Source organism: Filobasidium floriforme, assembly GCF_021052385.1.
Source record: "Filobasidium floriforme strain CBS 6241 chromosome Unknown HD553scaffold_20, whole genome shotgun sequence".
Taxonomy (NCBI): domain Eukaryota; kingdom Fungi; phylum Basidiomycota; class Tremellomycetes; order Filobasidiales; family Filobasidiaceae; genus Filobasidium; species Filobasidium floriforme.
In genome coordinates this window covers 451,659-473,602 of record NW_025763641.1, presented here as the reverse complement: position 1 = coordinate 473,602, position 21,944 = coordinate 451,659, and the positions used below count along the sequence as shown (strand labels likewise).

At 52.4% G+C, this 21,944-nt stretch overlaps 10 protein-coding genes across 10 annotated transcripts; 5 read left to right on the top strand and 5 right to left on the bottom strand.

The window, feature by feature from the left end:
* Positions 1 to 127: 127 nt before the first annotated feature.
* On the bottom strand, positions 128 to 1,740 carry HD553DRAFT_316611 (Golgin subfamily A member 7/ERF4 family-domain-containing protein). The gene is made up of 6 exons (XM_046180642.1): positions 1,571 to 1,740; positions 1,093 to 1,313; positions 721 to 910; positions 380 to 631; positions 298 to 308; positions 128 to 232 (listed from the first exon to the last, which is right to left on the bottom strand). The coding sequence occupies exons 2-6, from the start codon at positions 1,290 to 1,292 to the stop codon at positions 223 to 225; spliced, it is 663 nt and encodes a 220-aa protein (XP_046034350.1). The 5' UTR covers positions 1,293 to 1,313; positions 1,571 to 1,740; the 3' UTR covers positions 128 to 222.
* Positions 1,741 to 2,113: 373 nt separating this feature from the next.
* On the bottom strand, positions 2,114 to 2,895 carry HD553DRAFT_316608 (uncharacterized protein; the record flags this gene model as incomplete). Its single annotated transcript, XM_046180641.1, has 1 exon — positions 2,114 to 2,895. The coding sequence occupies exon 1, from the start codon at positions 2,519 to 2,521 to the stop codon at positions 2,117 to 2,119; it is 405 nt and encodes a 134-aa protein (XP_046034349.1). The 5' UTR covers positions 2,522 to 2,895.
* HD553DRAFT_108524 (structural constituent of ribosome) lies at positions 2,656 to 3,890 on the top strand. Its single transcript, XM_046176414.1, has 4 exons — positions 2,656 to 2,954; positions 3,043 to 3,132; positions 3,206 to 3,292; positions 3,364 to 3,890. The coding sequence occupies exons 1-4, from the start codon at positions 2,814 to 2,816 to the stop codon at positions 3,472 to 3,474; spliced, it is 429 nt and encodes a 142-aa protein (XP_046034348.1). The 5' UTR covers positions 2,656 to 2,813; the 3' UTR covers positions 3,475 to 3,890.
* HD553DRAFT_287842 (ATPase, V1 complex, subunit F) lies at positions 3,810 to 5,109 on the top strand. The gene is made up of 6 exons (XM_046178291.1): positions 3,810 to 3,916; positions 3,988 to 4,069; positions 4,160 to 4,242; positions 4,331 to 4,418; positions 4,493 to 4,537; positions 4,606 to 5,109. Exons 1-6 carry the CDS (start codon positions 3,860 to 3,862, stop codon positions 4,611 to 4,613), a joined length of 363 nt encoding a protein of 120 aa, XP_046034347.1. The 5' UTR covers positions 3,810 to 3,859; the 3' UTR covers positions 4,614 to 5,109.
* Positions 5,110 to 5,120: 11 nt separating this feature from the next.
* On the bottom strand, positions 5,121 to 6,904 carry HD553DRAFT_299450 (short-chain dehydrogenase/reductase SDR). The gene is made up of 7 exons (XM_046178610.1): positions 6,520 to 6,904; positions 6,415 to 6,437; positions 6,183 to 6,349; positions 6,084 to 6,109; positions 5,912 to 6,016; positions 5,689 to 5,851; positions 5,121 to 5,617 (listed from the first exon to the last, which is right to left on the bottom strand). Exons 1-7 carry the CDS (start codon positions 6,776 to 6,778, stop codon positions 5,584 to 5,586), a joined length of 777 nt encoding a protein of 258 aa, XP_046034346.1. The 5' UTR covers positions 6,779 to 6,904; the 3' UTR covers positions 5,121 to 5,583.
* A 240-nt stretch (positions 6,905 to 7,144) lies between these two features.
* On the top strand, positions 7,145 to 10,045 carry HD553DRAFT_316593 (cytochrome P450). The gene is made up of 13 exons (XM_046180640.1): positions 7,145 to 7,461; positions 7,531 to 7,609; positions 7,669 to 8,149; positions 8,221 to 8,426; positions 8,489 to 8,648; positions 8,731 to 8,807; positions 8,873 to 8,895; positions 8,964 to 9,141; positions 9,216 to 9,317; positions 9,384 to 9,451; positions 9,514 to 9,633; positions 9,693 to 9,773; positions 9,850 to 10,045. The coding sequence occupies exons 1-13, from the start codon at positions 7,262 to 7,264 to the stop codon at positions 9,932 to 9,934; spliced, it is 1,860 nt and encodes a 619-aa protein (XP_046034345.1). The 5' UTR covers positions 7,145 to 7,261; the 3' UTR covers positions 9,935 to 10,045.
* A 1,677-nt stretch (positions 10,046 to 11,722) lies between these two features.
* HD553DRAFT_361194 (putative mitogen-activated protein kinase CPK1) lies at positions 11,723 to 14,062 on the top strand (the record flags this gene model as incomplete). Its single annotated transcript, XM_046183972.1, has 11 exons — positions 11,723 to 11,794; positions 11,864 to 11,989; positions 12,064 to 12,156; positions 12,233 to 12,382; positions 12,461 to 12,497; positions 12,566 to 12,624; positions 12,701 to 12,841; positions 12,906 to 12,982; positions 13,047 to 13,234; positions 13,303 to 13,468; positions 13,532 to 14,062. The coding sequence occupies 11 exons, from the start codon at positions 11,723 to 11,725 to the stop codon at positions 13,569 to 13,571; spliced, it is 1,149 nt and encodes a 382-aa protein (XP_046034344.1). The 3' UTR covers positions 13,572 to 14,062.
* HD553DRAFT_344655 (mitochondrial glycoprotein) lies at positions 13,756 to 14,873 on the bottom strand (the record flags this gene model as incomplete). Its single annotated transcript, XM_046183011.1, has 6 exons — positions 13,756 to 13,803; positions 13,871 to 13,911; positions 13,980 to 14,057; positions 14,129 to 14,406; positions 14,472 to 14,652; positions 14,717 to 14,873. 6 exons carry the CDS (start codon positions 14,871 to 14,873, stop codon positions 13,756 to 13,758), a joined length of 783 nt encoding a protein of 260 aa, XP_046034343.1.
* A 238-nt stretch (positions 14,874 to 15,111) lies between these two features.
* HD553DRAFT_344654 (uncharacterized protein) lies at positions 15,112 to 17,905 on the bottom strand (the record flags this gene model as incomplete). The annotated part of the gene is made up of 3 exons (XM_046183010.1): positions 15,112 to 17,352; positions 17,424 to 17,593; positions 17,659 to 17,905. The coding sequence occupies 3 exons, from the start codon at positions 17,903 to 17,905 to the stop codon at positions 15,112 to 15,114; spliced, it is 2,658 nt and encodes an 885-aa protein (XP_046034342.1).
* Positions 17,906 to 18,161: 256 nt separating this feature from the next.
* Positions 18,162 to 21,885, top strand: HD553DRAFT_316565 (MIF4G like-domain-containing protein). Its single transcript, XM_046180638.1, has 10 exons — positions 18,162 to 18,358; positions 18,440 to 18,519; positions 18,597 to 18,697; positions 18,771 to 19,191; positions 19,264 to 19,419; positions 19,491 to 20,368; positions 20,430 to 20,614; positions 20,681 to 21,304; positions 21,372 to 21,622; positions 21,690 to 21,885. Exons 1-10 carry the CDS (start codon positions 18,289 to 18,291, stop codon positions 21,831 to 21,833), a joined length of 2,910 nt encoding a protein of 969 aa, XP_046034341.1. The 5' UTR covers positions 18,162 to 18,288; the 3' UTR covers positions 21,834 to 21,885.
* Positions 21,886 to 21,944: the final 59 nt, after the last annotated feature.

The window sequence follows — 21,944 nt, the reverse complement described above, 5'->3', positions numbered from 1 at the left end:
CTCGCTTGAATTTCTTTGTCCGGTGATAACGCTTACGCATAAACGTGCAAAGCAAGCGGAACGATGGGCAGAAGACGCTTTGATGAAATGGAGCGGAACAGGGGTATAGACGTCTCATCATGTACATATACAACCACAAGCAATGATTGGCATACAACCACAAGCAATGATTGGCACTCGTCTTGACATATATCTGCGGCCAAATCGGGGCATCTCGCCTCTTCAATAATATCTATATGCCACCAGAACCCGAAATCAGCGAAGTATTTCGCTTTGAAGCAGATACAATCCACTTACTCGATCTCCAGCTGAATGCCGATATATCACTTCAACATCAGCAAAACGAGCGCTGATGTGGCCCCTAGCGATGGCAGCTCACATATTGTAAGGCGACGTCTCTCGGACTAAGCACATTCAATCCCTTCGCATTCCACAACTCGGTATTCGCCTGCTCGATGATCTTTTCGATATTCCTCATCTCCCTCTCGAAGCGTGGCGTATACCAGATCAAGCTCGTATGCCAGGTCAGCACTGCGAGTAAGTTCTCCCATACGGTCGATCCAGTACTGTTGGCCAGTTGAAGGTGATGGTTGATGGTGTTGATCAGAGCTTGGAACTGAGCGGGGGTCACCTACAAGTCGCGGTTGTGGTTTCGTTACGGTCGAGGGACAAGATCAACTCGAAGTCCGATATGGGCGAAAAGGTCGCATCGAGCCTTACCCTGCCTTCGAGCTCCATGACCCAGCTCGTATAAAACTGACAGACCTGTCCACCGGCCGGTGTACTCCAGTCCCGCTCGATCCTGACAATCTCTTTGGGATGGTGCACGCCTAGCGTACCCGTCGGGTCCGAGCCGTAGTGCATCATTGAGGACGGGTTGGCGCTCAAAGGGTAAGCAGAGTGAGGGGGACTGCGAGTCGAGTCAAGGGGGAAGAAGTCGATCGCAGACGAGCGGACAGAATGTTTGACAGGTATTGAATGTAACATGGATGACACGAAGCATATACAAGCAAGGCCATGGAACTTCACTCAGCCTGCCGGTCTTGACTCACTGATGGCACAGCTCGGAGGACGGGAGAAAGGTGTGCCTACCTAAACACCTTGTCCCGCCCTCCTTCCGCAAACGCTGATCCGACCGCAGCCCGGTTCTTCTTCTCCACCATGGTCCTGTCCGTATCTCGTGATTGCTCGTCAGGCGTCGAACCGCTCGATGAAGGTCGATGCGGGTTGAACGTCTCCATTCCGTCCAAAACTTCTGGATTCCCTTCCGGATCGTGTGTTTGTCGTTGCATGTTCGTAAAGTCGTTCCTAGTCTGAAGCATTAACATCAAATACGATGATCAGCCAAGCCATTCTCGTGAACAATGTGGAGCCACAAAGAAGGTCGAGGATAGTGTCTATCAGCTAAAGGTTGTCGAATCAAGACCCTTACTCCTCCTTTATGGGGATGGATGTAAGGCCCACTTCTGAGACAATAAATATAGAACATCATAGATCGTAGATCGAGCAAGGAGAAGGGGCAAGGGAAAAGGAGGAAATGGACCCAAAAGAGAAGCGCCGCTCGACTTACGGTTCAGATGAGATATCTAGTGATGGGTTTAGTCGGCTGTCGTCCGGGTCATATCGTCCGCCAATCGATGTGGAAAGCGGACACTCCGAACCCAAACTTTGGACACGACGATTCGAATGCCAAACCTCGTACAATGTGGTTGCGTGGTTGAAAGGCTGTATGGATGATCTGTTACGAGCATTCTGAGATAGAGAGTCGATCAACAAAAGAAGCCGGTCGGTAGATGCGAATACTAGAATTAGGTTACGGCAGGGGGAGGATCCCACATGCTGCCCTGTTGCGATCCGCGGATGACATAAACTGGCTGATTGTGATTGCGCGCACGTGGATCCGCCAACTAGAAGCGCTTGCTGCCTATATTCCTCTCCTCCTCGTTTCTGCTCTCGCGCTTCGGGCACGAACATTGCAAATTCTCCTCACCCCCCACCCCGCTGGACCTCGCGAGCTCTCGACCTCTCCTCTCGACGGACGGTCCCGCATCCCGAAGTCGACCTCTCAATTGAAACCTCCAAGAGTTCGACATCCCACTCGCCCTACTCTCCTTTCTCACCGGACCGACAACAAGGAATAGTCAACGTATGTACCACACTCATCTATCAAGTCCAGGTTCGACTCGGCGGAAAGGAGAAGGAACAGGTCAGAGGGATGCGATGGTGGAAGGATCGGTGCGAAAGCTTGTGACAAGTCCTTCGCACCGAACGGGACTGCATGGGGGAAAGGGTCATCATCATCGCTGCTGCTGCTGCTGTGTCTGCTGCTGTTATCTGGATCTATCTTCAAGAACCGCGTATGCCGTAGAAACAAGGATGGCAGGGCAAAACGAGATATCAGAGGACCGACAAGTCGAGCGTAGACCAGGGGTCGTAACGGATCAATAGGTGGTCTGCATCGACAAGCCAGAAGAATCACTACCCTAATCATCGATACGGCTGCAGGAATGATTCTCGACATTCGAAAAGGAACGCTGTCTGTTACTTTCACGGTCGATTACATCTAAACTTCGCCTCGGAGTACAGCCAGCAACCAGGTCGAAAATCATCAAAAGAGCCTCAGAATCGCATGGACGGAACGAAGATCACAGATAGCAGCCAGCAGCAGCAATGACGATGACCCGATCTTCTCATCTTTCTCGTCCGCCCACCTTGATCTCCCTTGCGCACTTCTCCTTTCTCCGGTCGCCAGACAATAACATGCGACCCACCCAACTGACACACGCCATCTATATTTCCGATACCTTGATAGAATGCCTACCCGATTCTCCAACACCCGAAAGCACCGAGGACACGTCTCGGCCGGTCACGGTCGTGTCGGAAAGCACAGGAAGCATCCGGGAGGTCGTGGTTTGGCCGGTGGTCAGCACCACCACAGGACCAACTTCGACAAGGTGAGCTTACGAGCCGAGTGGCAGCATACAGTTATTCAAGTTGGATGCTGAACATCATGAACGTTTCTTCCGTTTGTTGGCTATATAGTACCATCCTGGTTACTTCGGTAAGGTCGGTATGAGGCACTACCACAAGTTGCCCGCCCACTCCTTCCGACCCACCATCAACCTCGACAAGGTGAGCTGCGATCCCGGGAGATAGCCGCTGCGTTACGGGCAGAAAGCTGATTGTGCTCTGATCAACGTTACAGCTCGTTTCGCTCGACGCTGCCAAGGTTGATGCCCCTGAGGGCACCGTCCCCGTCATTGACTTGTGCCAGCTCAACAAGCACAAGCTCGTAAGTGACCTTTTTGTGCCATACCGTTAGCCGGCCATGTTCTGATCCGTGCTTGTCGTTACGCCTCGCAGCTCGGAAAGGGCCGAATCAACAAGCCTTTCATCGTTAAGGCCCGATTCGTCTCCAAGTTGGCCGAGCAGAAGATCAAGGAGGCTGGTGGTGTCGTCAAGATTGTCGCCTAAGCGGACGGAAGCATCCCATTCTGTTTTCCCTCTCAGACGATGATTCTTGTTTCGATGGTGTATGACGAGATGACATGACAGCATCTACCCCCAAAAGTCCTCGACCGTGTTGCAATGCCTCCATGTTCCAAGACTTGTTGGCTGGTTGAGGATGACGTTTGCGTGACATCTGGTCGAACTGACCTATAGCCCGTCTGCCGTCTGAGAGCCTGGTAGATGACGTCTGAGATGTGCTGTTTGGGCGACGCGTATCGCTTGAGCCGGGCTCGGATGAGTGTGATATCGTCACCGAACCATCTGATCTTGCGTTCAAGCTCGTATCTCCAACCACAATCAAGAGATTGCAACACCTTTCAACCATATCTACGTAGCTGATCCACCAAAGATGTCGAACAGTGGAACAGCAAAGGACCGGACTCTGATCGCTGTGATCGGGGACGAGGTCCGTTGTCGGGCTAGTCGACCGCTGTGAGACGGGATGGAACTGATCATATGTGATCGATGTATTGATAGGACTCGATCACCGGATTGCTTCTCGCTGGGATTGGACATGTGGATAACCAGCAGAAGAAGAACTTCTTGATCGTGGATGGCAGTCAGTCCAGCTGTTCTGAACATGACGTCTCGCGATAATTGCGGTCAACTGATGCTGGCAATTCGATCGTGCTTCACTCGGGATGTATAGAGACGCCGACCGCCGTGATCGAGTCGGCTTTCCAAGAATACACGGAACGACCCGATATTGCCATTCTTCTCATCAACCAGCACGTACGTTGACTCGATGAGCGGAGATGGAGGAGAAAGGGGCCTGGCTGATACACAATCCTAATATCGACCTCGATTCTGCTGAGAACAGGTCGCGGATAAAATCCGTCTCACGGTGGACCGGTACCAAGCTGCTTTCCCGGCATTGTTGGAGATTCCTAGCAAGGACCACCCGTACGGTGAGTTGTAAAGAAGGATGGGCATGTGCAGTGGGAAAGCCAATCGTCGGCTGATTGTGATGGGATTTGACCAGATCCTTCGAAGGACTCTGTGCTCAAGCGAGTACAGAAGCTGCGAGGTATGTCAAAGCTTACCAGATAGCCCACATCTTGTGACAATCTCGCTGATACCTCCTGTCTCTTGCAGGCGATTGAGTACGGCCTTCAACACTACCGCTGATGTTCTATCGCAGAAGCCACCTTGTATCACTTCTATCACCTCTTCGGTTCATGCTTATACCAACAATCAGTACAATGTCGCGACCCTCCATCATTTCAATTATCCTGGCTACCGCTGTCGTGATCGAAACTGGTAAGCCGTCAATCGGATTTGACGATCAGCTAAACCCCGCCTATTTCTGTATGGCATGCGCGTGGACAAGCGCCATCGTCATACCCCTCTGAAGGTAAAGGTTTCCTTTGTTCAGATAAGACACGCTGGCCTGTCATGTTCGAATTAGCGTATATACAGCAACCCGCACGGATCTGTCTCTTGGAACGCAATATTGACACGATCGATCGAGCTGTTGATCAGCATGCGCTGTAAGAGCGCCGAAGACCTTGATTATGCTTCATAAGAAATCCAAGCCATGCAATCTGAGGCCAAGGCTGGCTTTTATCATATTACCTACCATAGCCCCATAGGTGGCGGGGGAGATAAATTCTGAACATACCACTCTTTCATCCGCTGTCTATCTTGGCTGTTTCAGCCTGCCAATACAGCTTCGCAATATCGTAGTCGCTACAGCATCACATCGGTGCTGCAGTACGGCCAAAACCGACGTCCTGCCGTTTCGCCGTCATCCTGAGATGTAGCTTGCAGATAACGAAGGCGAAACTGAGGTTGTTCTTCTTGTTCCACTGCGAATCTTAATGATGAATGAGATCTTGCAGGCGATGGATGATCTCATGACGGTTTCCCTTGCTTTGTACATGTAGACTGATCTGCTGCCGGTAGGACTGGAACGATGACTAGGACCAACCGATAACGATGCTACAAAGCAATTCGAAATTCACACTCAAGCTGGAGCGAATGTATGGGAAAAGATTTGAATTCTTGCCCTGATTAACATACAGTCTGAGGCTGACGATCTTAGGGGTGATCACATTATCCAGCTGATCCTCTTCAACCCCTAGCAATGAAAGGCATGGCGCTAGATCTATATCCCAGTCGAAGAGCGAGCAAGTAAATACCAGGAATCACGCAAGCAAGCGAGCTACAGGGACTCACGTGAGAGTCACGTTGAATGCATTGGCACCCAACGGCAACCCGGCCATGAAGACAATCGCATCTCCCACTTGTTGGACGTCGAACACGGGTTCAGGTTTCTTCGAGCCGTCCGCCTGAGTAACTCCGTTGGCAGCTCCGCCTCCCATCTCGGTCGCAGCGTTACCTGATGAATGTCTACGTGAGCGATCGCGCTTCGATCGCGCCAAGTAGAGGGCGTACTGACCGATATCAAGCTGACAGCATGCAATATCGTACTTCCGTCCGTCAAGCGAAGTGGACTTGGTCAGACCAGAAATCGCGTGCTTGGAAATAGTATAGGCAGCGGCATCTGCAAGATCGACACACGCGCTCAGAGTCGGTCCTGAACTTGCCTTGCGGTCGTTCAGCGGGCTTACCAGGTCGTGGTGAATAGGCAGCAATACTAAGCCATTGCCGTTACGACATCCAATCTCAGTACGAGAGCGACCGGCTGAGAATGACCGCGATCGGCTCACCTGCCGTTATTGATGATCCTCCCGCCCTTAGGCTGCTGGCTCTTCATCAGTCTCGTAGCGTACTTGGTACAAAGTACGGAAGCCGTGACGTTGATACTCATCACCGATAGAAATTTCTCGATCGGGAGGTCTTCGATCGGGGTCTCGGGGAGGGAAATACCGGCGTTCTGTAAGAGGGATCTTGGCTGTTCAGTATGAGGTGGGGAGATAATGGTTTTCTTCTTGGACTGACGTTGAAGAGCATGTCCACTCGGCCTATGGGAGAAATGACAACGGTAGTGACAGGGGCTTGAGTATCGATGTCTACCGATACGAGGGTGCCCTGTAATAGCCTTACCGTACGTCTTCTTGATCGCATCAAACAACGACTCTACATTGCTTTCCTCGCTGACGTCCCCTGCCACTATCAGCGTGAGGTCTTCATCGCCGTTGGTCGAACCGGCAGCATCCCGACACATCTGAGCCGTCTTTTCGAGCTCTTGTTCCCGACGACCAGAGAGCACGATACGCCATTGACCGGTCTTTGCCAGGGCGACGGCAGAGGTCCTGCCGATTCCGGAGGAGGCTCCTGTGATGCATGCAATTCGTTTCTGCATTGTTGAAGCGTTTGGGAGGCGATCCAGATATGTTCGAAGAAGGGTCTACAGTGACAATTCGAGTTGTTAATAGCACAAAGTGATTGCGAGAGGTTGAACCGTATACAAAGCGTTGCAGGTATTTCTACAGCTACCCGAGTAATGGCAGGTGTTCGAGACCCGGTCCGACGTGCCGAGGGGGAGATTGTTTAGCTTCCGTAGACGGATATCTCCGACGGGAAGCGAGAACAAGGTGATGTCCGCGTGATGTGGAGACCCCGTGCCCCTCGCATTGACCCCCTGCAATTGCACCGGAGAGGCTGAGAGAACTTTGTCTCTTTTGTCTCGAAACGATTCTTTTGTTCGGTGGGAAGGGCAACTCTTTCAAGCAGACTAGCCTCCTTACACCTTCATATTCATACCGAAGATGTTTTCCGAGATTAACATCGAGATAGATTGCTGTCGGGAGATCGATCACTACAGCCTCGCGCTGCACTCGCAAACATGTCGCTACTCACCGACTTTATTACCAAGAACCCGCTCCTACCAACGACCGCGCTCGGAGTAGCAACATGGCTGCTCGCTATAGGAATCGCTCTCGTGGTACGATTAGTCTACTGGAGACCTTGGACTAGTCCACTACGTACACTTCGAGGACCCGATGGAGGAACCGGACCTGCGGGTCATTATCTGGAGTTACTCGAGTGGGTTTCCATTGGGCCAAGACAATCGATTCATGCCCCAAAGACTGACTAGCGAAACGCTATGAACAGTCCCGAGCAAGCTCCAGGATACTTCAGAAAGTGGACAGACGCATATGGTCAGACGTTCAATACGAAGGGTCCGTTCGGGGTAAGTCGTCCTAATCTTCCTTACGCTACACCCGCAACCTGACACAAGCAAGGTCGCAGCTATGGGATAGGCTGTGGACGACCGATCGACGTGCACTGCACCACATTCTCAAGAACACGAACACTTGGGAAAAGCCCATCATGCTCAGAAAGACCCTCGGAAGGTACCTTCGTTCCGGGCTGATCAACGCCGAAGGGCCCCGACACCGTCTCGTTCGCCGGATCGTCAACCCTCTGTTTAGCCAGAGCAATATCAGGGGGATGATGCCGACGTTCAAATTCAAGTGTTCCGAACTACGAGGGATCTGGTTCGAGAGGATGAACCAAGCTATCGCTCAACAGGATGAGGCGAAGGCGCCGAAGACGGCGGTCTTGATGGACGTCTTGGACGGCTTGAACAGGTTGAGCTTTGATATCATCGGCTTGACCGCTTTCGATCATGCCTTTGATGCTTTACATGGGATCGAGGGCAAGATGCATCCCACGTCTTGGCCCGGCGAACAACAGGTCGAGAACGGAAGTGAAGAACCCGGTCAACGAGGTTCGTACTTCTCGAAGAACGGGTCTTGAAGCGAAACGTGTCGTAAGCTCATTTTGGTATTTTCCGGATAGCCCACATCGACTTTGACCTTCAATCCGCTAAAGCTCGAGCAGCCGCACATCACCGACAGACCCAAGTCACGCATGCCGTCCAGAAGGGCCACGGAGAAGGTTCCAGGATCTACGAAGCATATGATCGGATGTTCGACGTCTGCGTAGGGAGGACGGGCCTGAGGGGGATGTTGAGCGTCATGATCCCAGGACTAGATAAAATTTGGGTAAGTCGGAAATGTCGCTGCGATATCGAAACGACCGCTTACGAATCAATCATGTCCACTAGCCAACCGAAAACTCTCGACGGGTCGTAGAAGGGATGGGATACATCGACAACCTCACGGAACGACTAGTCAAGGCTAAGAAGCTGGAATTGGTGGAAGCCGAGAAACAGGGTCTGCAGGATCTGGATGGCAAGAAAGGCAGGGATTTGCTTACGCTGATCGGTAAGTCTAGCTTGAAGCTCTGATGGAGATAGCGTGCCATCCCTAAGTATAATGGCTGGTTCTGAACGTCGTCCTTTGACAGTCAAAGCGGATATGGCTATGAAGCCGAGCGAAAGAATGACCGATCTCGAGATTTCTGGAGCACTCGCTACGTTCATGGTGAGAATCTGTCGGTCGAGACTTTCCTGAGCGTCCTCAAGCTGACTGTGTTTGCGTGTTTTTAGTTTGCGGGTACCGATACGGGATCGTGAGTCTACCTCTTCCAGTCGGAACCTGACGGGATTCTTACTGAGATCGTGTTTGCTGCATCAACAGGATCGTGATGGCATGGTGCCTGTACCATCTTGCGGGATCTCCTTCTGTGCAGAATCGTCTCCGGGAAGAATGCTCTGCGTACGGGGAGAACATCTCGCTCGAGGATCTGGACACGCTGCCTCTGCTAGACATGGTCGTCAAGGAGGTTTATCGGTTGAATCCAAGCATCCCGACGACGGTGAGCAGTTGGTACGAGGAATAGATCGCTCTACCGAAAGCTCACGCTTTGCCGCATGCTTGCGATATGCTCAGATTCGGGAGGCTAAGAAGGACGACATCATCCCGCTCGAGGAACCTATCGTTTTGAAGAACGGCAAGACTGTTTCTGAAGTCAAGATCCGCAAGGGTCAATATGTAAGCCGTGGATCCGGGATCGTGGAGATCGTGGGGCCTGGACTGAAGTCGGATGCCGTTCTACAGGCCTATATACCTATTGAGGGATTGAACTGGTCGCACCTGTTCTGGGGTGATGATGCCCTTGAGTTCAAGTGAGTGATGCAGTTTCGATTGTCATATGAGCAGACAGCTGATTCCTACCGTCGTCTATCAGGCCCGACCGGTGGGCAGATTCGAAGGTTCTCGCATCTACCGGGCTGGGCATAGATCAAAACGTTCTCACTTTCATCGACGGTCCGCGAAAGTGTCTAGGATATCGGATGGGCTCTATCGAGTGAGTTAACTTGGTACCCGGAACGATTTTACAGGAATATGCTAAACGTGTAACTGCAGGGTCAAGTCGACGCTGTTCAGTTTGGTTCAACAGTTCGAATTCAGGCAACCCGAAGGTATCAGGATGTACAAGTGGAACATGTGGGTGTCGCAGATCAGTGCCGCAGCTCAGTCGCAGGTCCGATATTACAGCGACTGACGACGATCTGTTCTTCAGGTTCACCAACCGACCTTATGCCTGGGACAAACGATTTCCGGAGGGGTCCAATATGCCTCTGATCGTCAGACCGTTTCAGGGGTAATCTGCGGGTCAGATCGCGCCGGATCTACTTGTTACGACTGGCTCCATAGCTTTAGGCCGACTTGCACCTTTGTATAGATTTGACGTCTTATCAATATCAATTCACCTGCTCCATCCTATTCACCACCACAAGTCGTTGTACCTCGTCTTCGTGAAGCCACGCCGCGGCCCGACCCGAGGATTTAGTCGGGCTGAGGGGGACATCGTGTGATTGGGATACGTGGAAGCCTGACAAGCCGTAATGCCCGAAATAAATTGATTGCATGTGCCATCGATATAAATGCAACATGGCTAGTCCCTCATGATCTCTCAGCTGGATCGAGTTCTCTTTAATTGGGACTGAACGCACCGGGCCCTCTATGGGCTTCGAGTGGCAAGCTCGGTGCTGACCACTCTTGGTCTGTGGTTCTGGTAGGAACTCAAGCAAAGCCACGAGTGTTGTGTCATCTACGTGGGCTGGGGTGAAGAGGTACTGCGCTGCGAAGACCTTGCCCTGTAATCCTCGATCGAGAACAAAAGGAGAAATCACGATATCGCTCCGGGCGACGCGCGCGTAGAGGACTTGCCACGGGAGGGAGCGGGAGGGATCCCGGATCCCGCCTCCTTGTTTCATCACCGCGCGTACTACCCGCACCGTCTTTTGTCCTCGATCGCTAACCCTCGCCGAACAAGAACGCAGGCACTCGGCAAATCGCTGGTGCGGGCTATGAGATATGACAGGGGGCTTTCAGTGTGATTAAGTGTGCGTTTGATCTTTGCTCTCAGGATTTGTGCGGTCGAGAGGGAGTCAGGGCGTCGCTGCGTTACCCGCGCTCAGATCCCGCGTTTTGGCTTTTGTTCTCTGCATGTTGAGGTTGCTCTCGAGTTTGTGCGATATAAGGCGGCGAGGCAGGGCGAAGAACAGGTTGTACCCCGTGATCGACTGCTGATTCAGTTCATCCTATTCAATCATTCTACAGCAGGAGAGCTGCGACACATCTGGCTCGATCAGTCTTTCTGACACTACACAACTACACTCGTTTAGCATTTCTGTCCTTCCCTCCTCCCCCTCGGACATCTCTTAGCGCGATCAATCGGATCTCCCTTGCAACCCGCGTCCTCGTTTCCCCAATCCATCCAGCCATCCATCCTTTCCCCAGCGCATTTCCTCGACGATCAACGACGACAACGACCCGACTCGATCAATCCGGATCAACACCGACACCCGCAACCTTCACCGAAGCGGTCAGATCCACAAGGTCCACAGACTATCGACATCACGCACCACGCACGACTTGCTGCGACTTGACATAACGAACGAACTTTTGGACTAAACGACATCCTTTACGACAAAACTACGACTTTGTTCTACAACCTACCACATACACAGCGCACACAGCATCTGTCTTAGCCGTGAACAACGAATCGCAGGTCTCAAAGGTAGACCATCAATCCACTTGATACTCTCCTCGGCTCACATCGTCTCTCCGGCCCGTCAATCGAATCGGTGAAAGGGACTTCTCCCCATCGTAAGCTCCTGCTATGATCCGTCCCGCCCCTTTCAACGGGTCCCCTTTGATCGTGTTCGAGTGATGCGTACTAGGCTGACCTTTGTCCTTTTGCGCTCGTTGCCTGGTTCTGTCTTATAGCTCGAACTTTGGCATTCCATCTTCTTGTCGACGACAATCACCGCACCGAAAGTCTAGTCGTCCACCATTCAAGGCGGTCGATCATCATTGCCTACCTCTCTTTCACGAACCCTTGGAATACCCTTCAGCACTCCCTTTTCTTCACCTCACCACGTATCAACATGGACGTTAAACCCGCTGTGTACCAAGCTCCTCTCCAAGGACAACCCGGAATGAACGCCGCTCAGATGCCGGTTCAGCAACAACCCGCTGCCGTTCAGAAGCCTGCTCAGAACAACAGAAACGCTCCCCCCGCCAATGAGCCGAGAAAGGTCAAGTTCAGCGTCGGCAGGGACTATCAGGTGATGACTGTCATCGGCGAGGGAGCTTATGGGGTCGTCGTTCGAGCCGTTCATCGAGCTAGCGGGAGAGAGGTCGCGATCAAAAAGGTGAACTTGTGGTAATGAACTCGTGTAGCGGAATAGCTTTACTGATCAGTTAATGGTATTACGGCTCGAATCAGATCTCTCCCTTTGATCACGTCCTCTTCGCCCTTCGGACCCTGAGAGAGCTGAAGCTTCTGAAGTACTTTTCCGAGCAACAAGTCAGCGAAAACGTCAGTAACACATCACTGATACATCATCGGCCGGAACTTTTCGCTGATATCGAGACTATCTCTCGCATGCTCACAGTTGATCACGATCCTTGACATCTGTAAACCGAAATCGTTCGACGAATTCAAGGAAGTCTACGTCGTCCAGGAACTACTGGAGACCGACTTGCACAGGGTCATCAGGACTCAAGATCTGAGTGACGATCATTGTCAATATTTTGTCTACCAGGTAAAGCGGGATAGAGAGGATGAAAGCGATAGAGGAGATCGTCAGGCTGATACAAATCGGGCTCATCGGTTTGCATAGACTTGTCGAGCTCTCAAAGCCTTGCACTCTGCTGAGAGTCAGTCCCGGCTCTTATATCATGCTTGAGATGTCAACAGAAAGGCTGACATCGATCATTGCGAATAGTCGTCCACCGGGATCTCAAACCTTCCAACTTGTTGTTGAACGCCAACTGTGATCTAAAGGTCAGCTCGATAAATCCGCTCTCCGAGCCCTCAAACTGTCGATTACATCTGTTACTACATTCTATCGCCTTGACAGGTCTGCGATTTCGGTCTCGCCAGGTCTACCCAGACCGCCCTTCCCAGCGGCAGCAGTGGCAACGGGTACATGACGGAATACGTGGCCACTCGATGGTACCGAGCGCCCGAGGTCATGTTGAGCTTCAAGCAGTACACCAAGGTGAGAATCAGCCCGTCAATAGACAAGGGGTGTAGGATGCTGATGGCTAGCGGGCGTGGTGCAGTCGATCGACGTCTGGAGTATCGGATGTATCTTGGCGGAGATGTTAAACGGAAAGCCTCTCTTCCCTGGAAAAGACTAGTGAGTTTCGCTTGCTAGATGAGAGTAACACATCTCCAGCTGAACCGCAAACTTGTCTTACCAGTCACCACCAGCTCAGTCTGATTCTCGATGTGCTCGGAACACCCTCTATGGAAGAGTACTACGACATCACCTCGAGGCGTTCGAGAGAGTACATCCGCGCGCTGCCTTTCCGCGCCAAGAAGTCTTTCGAGAGCTTGTACCCCATGGCCAGTCCTGCCGCCATTGACTTCCTCAAGAAGACTTTGACCTGTAAGTTATCTTGCTTTCGCCTACTAGCATCATATCCAAAGCTGATCGCCCGACGATCATCTTTACAGTCGGACCCAAGAACCGAATGACCGTGGAGCAGTGCCTCTCGCACCCGTACCTCGAGGCTTATCACGACCCGGACGATGAGCCAGACGCGGCTCCTCTGCCCCAGGACTTTTTCGATTTTGATCTCATGAAGGATCAAGTCACCAAGGAAGAGCTTAAGAAGTTGCTGTAAGTCGGTAACAGTCCCGTTGGCTCGAAAGTATAAAGCTCATCTGGATTCCATCGTTGCAGCTACAACGAGATCATGACTTTCAACCCGGTCAAAGGCTGATTGTTAGCATGCTCCATAACCTCTTGCTAGATCATTTCTGCGACTCCACATCTTATGACCCGTCACGATACCGCATTCTTCTGTACATGTTCTGGAGCTACGTTGTCTCATGTTATATCTATATATGATCTGTCGTTGTTGGTCCAATCGTCAATACGTTACAAAGCAGCTCGGCTCGACTTTTCTACTGATCGATGAATCGCTTGACCTTTTCGAGCCAGGTCATGTATTCCTGAAAGAGCCGCAAGTCGTCAGAATTGCAGCGAACTCAAACGGACGACGGGGAGCTCTTGACTTACCTTCTGCTCCTTGTATTCGCAGTACAAGGGGATGAACAAGGCTGATCGTGATGACAAAGTGTCATGGATTCAGCAAGCGGGTCCGATCGATGGCCAAAGCTACACTAACCCAAGTTTTGGTTGATTGCTCGCTCGTCCAAGTAGTTCTCGAACTCGGTCTGAACGGTGCTGTCCAGGTGGTCAAATCCTGGTGGACAGAGCGGAACTAGGTTAATGACTGTCGTGCTTGTAGGTGGTCACCAGACAGAGAGCACTCACGAGGTCCGACATAAGTCGCCCTACGCTTCCAGTCACCCTCAGCGGTCATATCCTCTGCCAGCTTTGCGTCCGAGTAGAATTGAGCGCTGTCGATGACGAACGCCTCGTTCTCGACCAAGAGATCCATGACTAGTGATCCGCCGGAAGGCTTGGTGATCGACAAGGAACATCGAATGGGGAAAGTGTTCTCGGCCTCTTCTCCTTCGCCCTCAGAAGGAGTCAAGTCAGAGGTGTCAGGAGGGTTGTCGAGGTCTTCGATCGAAAAGGTGAGCTTGAGCCTGCAACCGAAGCGCGGGGATGCGTTCAGCGAGATTTACATCCTGCTTTCCTCGACAAGACATACTTTTCGTTGCCAAAGCTTCGGGTAAGCACAACCTCGCCGTTTCCAACCCTGTCGTTGACAGCCCAAACGCCATTCTGGTTGAACTCCTCTAGCCACTCGGGCTCTTGACCGGCCATCGCCGCTTGCGAGTCCTTCTCGAAATTGAGCTCCTCTTGGAGCTTGGCCGAAAGAGCGGCATCGGCTGAGCATGCGTCGCAAAGAAAGTCTGAGTATCATGAATGACGAGCGGCCGGTATAATACTCACTCTCGCCTCCGCCGAGCCTTGCCGAGCTGGCCGTAAAAGTCCTGGAGATGGGTTGAACCCAGGCGGCTCGTGCCACAACGGGGCGAATCGCAGGCCGGGCAGCGGCGATGATGGTGCGGGAAGCAGCCAAAGATGCTCGAATGGTACGGGCAGCCATATTGATAGTCTATGCGAAGTCAAACTCGGGTAGATGCAGTATGATTGCGAGTGATCGGCTCGCAAGTGGGAAATGTAACCCAGTGCTGATCACTAGAAACCGACTTCGGAGGGGTTCGTAATCAAAATAAACACGTTCTCACGAAATCCAATCTGACGTGTCATGGATCTCGACGGATGGACGGATTAATCCCTAAACATCGTGAATCGCATACGTCTTTACAAGGACACGTCACATGTTACGAAGGACTGAGGGAGTTAGAAGCCTGCCTTGCTTCACGTCGTATATTCGTTAGATCGTTCCAGGTCGATCTGGGCAATTTGACCTGGTAATCGTTACTAGCATTGTAAATCCTGGTGATCATCCTGCCGATCCGGTTGATCTCCTCCGGGGAAGTCTTGCCTTGAGACCAGGCCGTCAACTGATTCGCACTCATCCGTATTGCCAACGACAAGAGCTCGCTATCAGGAAGAGGTGGTGACCGAATGCTCCACTCGAAATCGGACGACTTCTGTTTCATCGTTTGAATTTCAGCCTGATCGAGCTTCAGTTGTGCTGCAGCGTCTAGTACGTATCGAACGATTGACCCAGCAGACTGCCACGCCGCGAGCTGAGGGGTGATAAGACTCTTGGTGGAAGTCATCCCGACAGCTTTGTTATAGTCTAGCCCTCGGAACGGGCTGCTGGACTGTTTCGCCGAATTGCTTGACAGCCCGTCTCGCTGCTCTTGTGAATAGAGTTGCAACATGGCTGTATGCCCCTCGATTGGCAGGAACCAGGTGTCCGGATCACTCGATTCCTTTCGGACGCCTCCGGATGGCCGCGCCGAATCCTGTTCAGCTCGCAAAGCCAAGAGATATAGTCGCTCGGCGAGTGGCGTGCTTCTGGTTCGTTGCAGAGCATTTAGGCAGGCAACGAAGATCCAGGGCGACCGGCGTTTCGCCATTCCGGCCAATCTCGTCCGCCGGTGCTGTTCCCGATGCAGAATGGCATAATCCGCATCTTTCGGTAAAGTTCGATAATTATGCACGTCCAGGAAAGGGAAGGCCTTGTAGACGATCGATTCGATCTCGGCCTTGTTTCCATCCTGAATAAGCCGCAGCTTGAAAATGACGTCCTCATCCTTGAGCGGAGGCTCGGGGATCTCCACCGATCCGGCGTTCCGCTCCATGACCTGCAACTGTTCGTCGATCTTGTTGACCCGAAAGAATCCTTTCCAATGTCCCGCTTGCTCGTCAACTGGCGGACCGAGCTTTTCCTTGCTCAGCATCCCGATCCCAAATGCCGACTTGATATGCCGAAAAAAGTTGACAATCGTCGCTCCGCTCGGTAAGGCCTTGACTGCATAGTGCAGCAAGACTCGAGTGGAAGTCAATGTCAAAGGCGGTAGCCGGTAAGACGCCCATCGTCCATGCGGAAAGTTGAGCGAAGGAGGCGACCACAGCAGCGACATCAACGCGGCGTGAATATGTGTTCCCGCGCTGAACTCGGATCGATTAGCGATCGGAATCCTTTGCCATTTTATTGTGGTCGGGTAGACGGGAACCTCGATCGACATTTTCCGCATAGCTTGAAAGAGCGATTTGAGCGCCGTAACAGGTAGCGTGCGGGAAAGGATCGTGTTTCCCAGAATGGCTAGCGCTCGGGCTGATCGACGATATGGTCGGTTCTGGGACGCCAAGACGGGATCTTGCGACCTTCCCCCTCTTGCACTTCCCCATGAAACGGCCGGATGGTACGTCAACGAAGAGATGATGATATCCAGCATCTCGGCGTTCGGTGGCGGTACAAGCGAAGGAGGCGATGTCGGTGAGGGGAACGGGAAATTCTTCATCTTTTCTTGCAACTTCAATGTCTTGGGATGCCATAGCTTGAGCTTGTCCAATGGGGCCATCCCTTCTCCTGGCAATCTCCAGGTCCGTACGCCCTCAAACCACCCATCGATGATCTGCTTCATGCGCCTAGTCCGAGCCGCCTGTTCCACAGCTGCGACCTGAAGATCGGCTGCAGTCGCATCCGTCTCTGAGCCTCCTGTTCCGGCGGATTGTTGAGGGACCGCGGGTACCCCTCCTTCTCCGAACAACGTCGTATCCACCCCAACCTCGGCCACCCTTCCTTCGAGGATCCACTCCTCGACCAACCCAGCAAGAACTGCCGCAGCCATATCTGGTTTCCCGACATGCACACAATGCCTCAAGATGGTCCTATACATCTCTTGGGTCCTAGGTCGTCTCATCGTCTGTAGTTGTGACAGCAGAGCCAGCGAATATCGAAGTGCTCTCTGACGTTGTTTGCGGCTCCGTTGCATTCCTGTTGACGAGGCATTCTGATCGACTTGTCGGAGTTCAGTGAAGACGTCTTCTCCGTAGAGCTGGCTGAAGATGATTTCGAGGTGTTTCGTCTCAAGACGATCGGCTAGAGGGGAGTCGGCTCGGAGCGCTTGCATGGCGAGAAGCGCCGTCTTGCGTGCAGGGGTGTCCTGCAAAGGTGACAAATTGCATATATTCAGCATACAAGACTGATGAGCCGACGATGTCATGTTGTACTAACTGCTTTGAGATCCTCGATGGATACGCCATCGACCGAGTAATACTGCGCTGTGGTGGGCGGACCCGCCAGCTCTCCGTGCGTTAGAGAGCTTGCAGCAATGCTCTCGAAGATGTCTTCAATTTCACTAAACTTATCTCGAGCTACTTGCGAGCTTGAAGGCTGATTCGCCTCTGCCTCGATTAAAGAAGTTGGTCAGCGAAACCTCAGGCCGAAAAATCAAATAGGGTGGACTTACCCGCTAACATGGCTTCGGGAACCCATCTTCGATCGTCAACTTGCAGATCGAATTCCGCATCCTCTTCGTCCTCCTCGATCCTGGCTACCTTTACAGAGCTCCAACGTATAGACTCCTGCTGTATAGGCCTTCCCAGACCTTTGGTCGCTGGGCAGCATGGTGCGCAACTTCTCGTTCGAGCCCTGGCGCCGATGAAGATGTATCGCGAGAACGGTCTGATCCCGATTTGCACAGCTCCACTGGACATTATCCGAGACTGGACAAGAGAGGCTAGGTGTTTTACCTATCACGACGCTGGAGCTGTAATGATCTGTGCGTTATCTGTTCGATCTCGATGAACCAAAGTTGTAATGTCCTTGTACCCTGTTCACTCCCCCTCCCTCTCTCCCTCTCTAAGGTTCAAGCGCGACGCGCTTTTAATTTCTTGGCCCAAGAGGGGTCATTGCGATACACAAGTACCGCATGCATGACGAAAGTGTGATTGTTTAGTATATTCTTGAGACATCCACAACATCTTGTACGTCCACTACACCGCAAGGCACGACCATCAGTTAATCGTCTCGTACTAGCGATTCTTTCAACGCAAAAAAGCGCGGACGAAACCCATCCCGGACTCGCATATACGAAACGATGAGCGGCTGGCGAGGTGGAGGACGAGGTCGAGGTGCTCCTCGAGGTGGTCGTGGTGGTTTCCGTAGAGGTCCGTACCATCTGTCAAGGGCCTGTTAAGCGTTCGATCGAAGGAGGCTGATATTTGAAGTATGATATGTTCGGTGATCAGACTTTCCACCTACCCCTCCTCGAGCTCGAGACCCAGCCATTCAAGCTAGAGAAAACATCATATTCTTGGCCGACCAAGAGGTGCGAGTGCTTTCTGTATGCTCCTTCCGCCTTATCTATCTTGCTCACCTTATTTCCGCTGCTTGATCTGTCGACAGGACTTTAATGTGTCGACTGATGTACCCATGCTCGCTCGATACTTACGGGATAAATGGCCCGTGGGTGCCGCGCCCGGTATTCTAGATGGGTTCGCTTGGAGGTAGGTGCCATGCCTCTGTTTCCATTCCGCAGGTCTGAACCCTCGCTGACTCACATTATCTGGTGCCATGTAGTATCAACGAACAGGCTCACAAACTCCCTTACTACGCTGCCCTCCTGCTCGTCCTCTCGAAAGAAGAATTCCACCTGGACATCGCTCCCGAACGCCGACCACAGGACCCTATCACCGACCGGGTCAGGGCTCAAGCGAGCGCCTTGGCATCCAACGATGATCCATTCACTTCAGGACCTCCGGGTGGGGAAGCGGAGGCCGAAGTCGAAGCTGCTTTGGGCGGGGATGGTGGGGCGGACAAGATGGTTGTTGATGGTACCGCCGAGGGTGGAGCTGGAGAAGGTTCGAATGGGGTAGATGTCGAGCGGGAACAGGAGAGGAGGAGGAAAGAGAGGTGCTTGTCGTGGTTGATCCTACGGGATCTTGGGATCAGATTCAGGGAATGGGTGGATCAGCGCAGCTGGCTCAAAGTCCGGTTGGCCGTAAGTCTCAAAACGCAACCCGGATTACGACCTTGATACTGGGCTGAGTCTTGGTCCTTTATGATCTTCCAGGTCTCATTCTTCGGTCATCTGGTACCCATCGGTTTGGTTTCGGAAGAAAGCTACCTTGCCACCTTGCGATCGTTCATTTCGGTGCTCGAAGAGTTGGGAGGTGGTGGGAAGCGAGCAGAAAAAGTCATCAGGGTAGTGACGGAGGGGTTATTGAGGGTCAGTCACATTCTCGAGACTTTGCTCTCAGCACATCCTGAGCAGAACTGAGCTATCTGCACTCATGGCAGGCTGGGCCTCGATTCTACGAATCAAATAAACAAGCCGTGGACGAGATCATCTCGATCATCTCGAGTAGCGTGACCTCGAGAGAGCAATCTAGGGCTTTGCACAATACGTTTTTCCTTCCTGCCGAGGTTGCACGTGGGGACATCACTCCGGAAGCCGATCAGCTCGACAACATCCTCTCGACCCTCAGGATGGCTCAGGACGCTGGGTTCATGAAGGTCACCTGGATGCCAGAGCCCGCTCGAAGATTTATGCGGGATCCGGAGGACACGGGGGTCATGGATCTTTACAATCTTCCCGAGATTTCCGTGCCGCCCGAAGCAGAGGGTGGACCGAGTTTGTCCCGTGCGCTCGAAGGAGAAGGACTGATCGGCACTTTCACCCTTGGAGGCAAGATCGGGTTGACAGACGGACGAGTCCCCAACCCTTCGACGCCAGACGGATGGATGATGCAATCGATGATCCTGGACATCCTCTCCATCTACGAAGTCAACAGGGTCAAATGTGCAGAGCTCTTGCTCAAGCTGACGGACTTCTGCCTGCTAGATGTCTTCAGGGGCAAGCCCGCTCCTGGCGAGGAAGAAGCGAGTGATATCGCCGTACCTGGCGAATGGATCCTCGCCTCTACCCTGATCTCGATCATCCTCTCGGCCATGTTCAAGCTGCCAAAATCGCCGCATCATGTCATCTACTTGACTTCGGTTATTCGAGAGCTGTGTCTCGCAAACGGTGCTATGATGGCACCCCCGGTCGGTCTCGCTATGCGGAACATCTTCTCCGACTTGGGCAACGGGCTCGATATTGAAATCGCCAGGCGTACTGCAGAATGGTTCTCGGTGCATCTCAGTAACTTTGCATATCAGTGGATGTGGAAGGCCTGGTAAGCAGTCTCTGGCCAGGTTTAGGGGGCTAGTGGTACTGATGAGCTTGCGAATATGCAGGATTCCGGATCTTCAACTCCCAATGACCCACCCCAAACGGGCCTTCATGCACCGTCTGGTGGAGCTGGAGATTCGTCTGGCTTACCAGGAACGAGTATTGGAAACATTACCCGAGGAGATGCAAGACGAGCGGGACGCACCCGCTCTGCAGATGCCCGACCCAGTCTTTGTCTACGAAGATCCCAGTAAGTGACCGTTTACGTTGAGGCTGCAATACATACAGACACTGATGCGGACCATTCTTCTGATAGACCATCCTGAACACGAGAACGCTACAGAGATCTTGAGCATGCTCAATGCCAAAGCCTCATGGGAGGACGTTCTGACTCGACTGCGAGAAGTCTCCGGTTGCACCGGTTCGACCGATGTCATCCCTCAGGAGTATCGTCGCATTGCAGTACACGCCGTGCTTCACATCGGTTCGCGGTCGTTTTCGCATTTCTTGAATGCTACCGAACGATACCTCCGGCTCATTCAAGAATTGGCTCATACGCAAAAGGGTCGACGCGAATTGCTGGTATTCGTCCGGGACTTTTGGCAAAACTCGAGTCAGATGCGGGTCATGGTCATCGACAAGTACCTGCAGTACAACCTGGTCGATTACGAAGACGTTGTGGAAGCCACATTCGGAGCCTTTTCCGCCCGGCCTGAAGGGGTCCGACCAGATTGGCCGACTGTCTGGACCGACTACCACGCGTGGGAGCTGCTAAACAACGCCTTGATCAAGAGTAAGGGTCGCTTGGTAGCGATTAGCAAGAGGATCACGGAGACGGAACGAGAGGACGAGACAATTCGTGCCAAGAGGAATGCAATGGTAGACAATGCCACGCCGATGAATATTGGGGAAGATGGGGATGTCGATATCAAGGAATCGAGTAAGCGAGCCCAGCGGGTCAGAGTTCCGAGGGGTTCTTAGCTAAGTCCAGAAAATGCCCTTTTCAGCCGACAGCAAACCGGAACAGGTCTCGCGAGAGGTTCAAGAGCTGTTGCGCCGGAAATCCGAGCTAGAAAGCGATCAAACAAAACTCATTTCGAAAGTGGTATCGAGCTTCGTCAACAGCCTGGTACCGGGACGAAGTAGCGGTGTGGCTGTGCCTTCACAACTCGACAAGGTCATTGATGGCGATTACAACGACCCTCTGGTATGGGACACCGTCGCACGATTGGGTTTCTATCGAGAGTTTATGCGAAGTGTGAGTGAACAGAATCTTGCACTCGTTATAAGAGCATCTCGACTGACAACTACCGTACGAATCATAGTTCGGCAGCGACGTGAAGGCGAGCGCGTCGGAACTCGAACCGTTCTTCAAGGACTTGCCCGCTGGCGTGGACCCTACCGCGGAGTCATCTACTTTGGGAGCTCACCTCGTTCGTGTCATCTATGAGCAAGCAGTTACTCTATAGTCAAAGCAACTGCCATATTCTGTAGCAACACTATGAGCCGCATTACGACATGATGATGTGGTTTTGATCGACGCCCAAAAGAGCCTGAATACGTGGATACATTTTTTCTCA

Coding starts and splice junctions, on each gene's coding strand:
- HD553DRAFT_316611 (XM_046180642.1), bottom strand. CDS start 1,292: ATGCAACGACAAACACACGATCCGGAAGGGAATCCAGAAGTTTTGGAC. Junction 911..1,092: donor GGGCGGGACAAGGTGTTTAG/GTAGGCACACCT, acceptor CTCGACTCGCAG/TCCCCCTCACTCTGCTTACC. Junction 632..720: donor TCATGGAGCTCGAAGGCAGG/GTAAGGCTCGAT, acceptor CGCGACTTGTAG/GTGACCCCCGCTCAGTTCCA.
- HD553DRAFT_108524 (XM_046176414.1), top strand. CDS start 2,814: ATGCCTACCCGATTCTCCAACACCCGAAAGCACCGAGGACACGTCTCG. Junction 2,955..3,042: donor ACAGGACCAACTTCGACAAG/GTGAGCTTACGA, acceptor TTGGCTATATAG/TACCATCCTGGTTACTTCGG. Junction 3,293..3,363: donor AGCTCAACAAGCACAAGCTC/GTAAGTGACCTT, acceptor TACGCCTCGCAG/CTCGGAAAGGGCCGAATCAA.
- HD553DRAFT_287842 (XM_046178291.1), top strand. CDS start 3,860: ATGTCGAACAGTGGAACAGCAAAGGACCGGACTCTGATCGCTGTGATC. Junction 4,070..4,159: donor CTTCTTGATCGTGGATGGCA/GTCAGTCCAGCT, acceptor CGGGATGTATAG/AGACGCCGACCGCCGTGATC. Junction 4,419..4,492: donor TAGCAAGGACCACCCGTACG/GTGAGTTGTAAA, acceptor GGATTTGACCAG/ATCCTTCGAAGGACTCTGTG.
- HD553DRAFT_299450 (XM_046178610.1), bottom strand. CDS start 6,778: ATGCAGAAACGAATTGCATGCATCACAGGAGCCTCCTCCGGAATCGGC. Junction 6,438..6,519: donor TGCGATCAAGAAGACGTACG/GTAAGGCTATTA, acceptor TTTCTCCCATAG/GCCGAGTGGACATGCTCTTC. Junction 5,618..5,688: donor GCATTCAACGTGACTCTCAC/GTGAGTCCCTGT, acceptor ACTGGGATATAG/ATCTAGCGCCATGCCTTTCA.
- HD553DRAFT_316593 (XM_046180640.1), top strand. CDS start 7,262: ATGTCGCTACTCACCGACTTTATTACCAAGAACCCGCTCCTACCAACG. Junction 8,808..8,872: donor GAGCACTCGCTACGTTCATG/GTGAGAATCTGT, acceptor GCGTGTTTTTAG/TTTGCGGGTACCGATACGGG. Junction 8,896..8,963: donor GCGGGTACCGATACGGGATC/GTGAGTCTACCT, acceptor CTGCATCAACAG/GATCGTGATGGCATGGTGCC.
- HD553DRAFT_316565 (XM_046180638.1), top strand. CDS start 18,289: ATGAGCGGCTGGCGAGGTGGAGGACGAGGTCGAGGTGCTCCTCGAGGT. Junction 18,698..18,770: donor CTAGATGGGTTCGCTTGGAG/GTAGGTGCCATG, acceptor GGTGCCATGTAG/TATCAACGAACAGGCTCACA. Junction 21,305..21,371: donor TGTCGATATCAAGGAATCGA/GTAAGCGAGCCC, acceptor TGCCCTTTTCAG/CCGACAGCAAACCGGAACAG.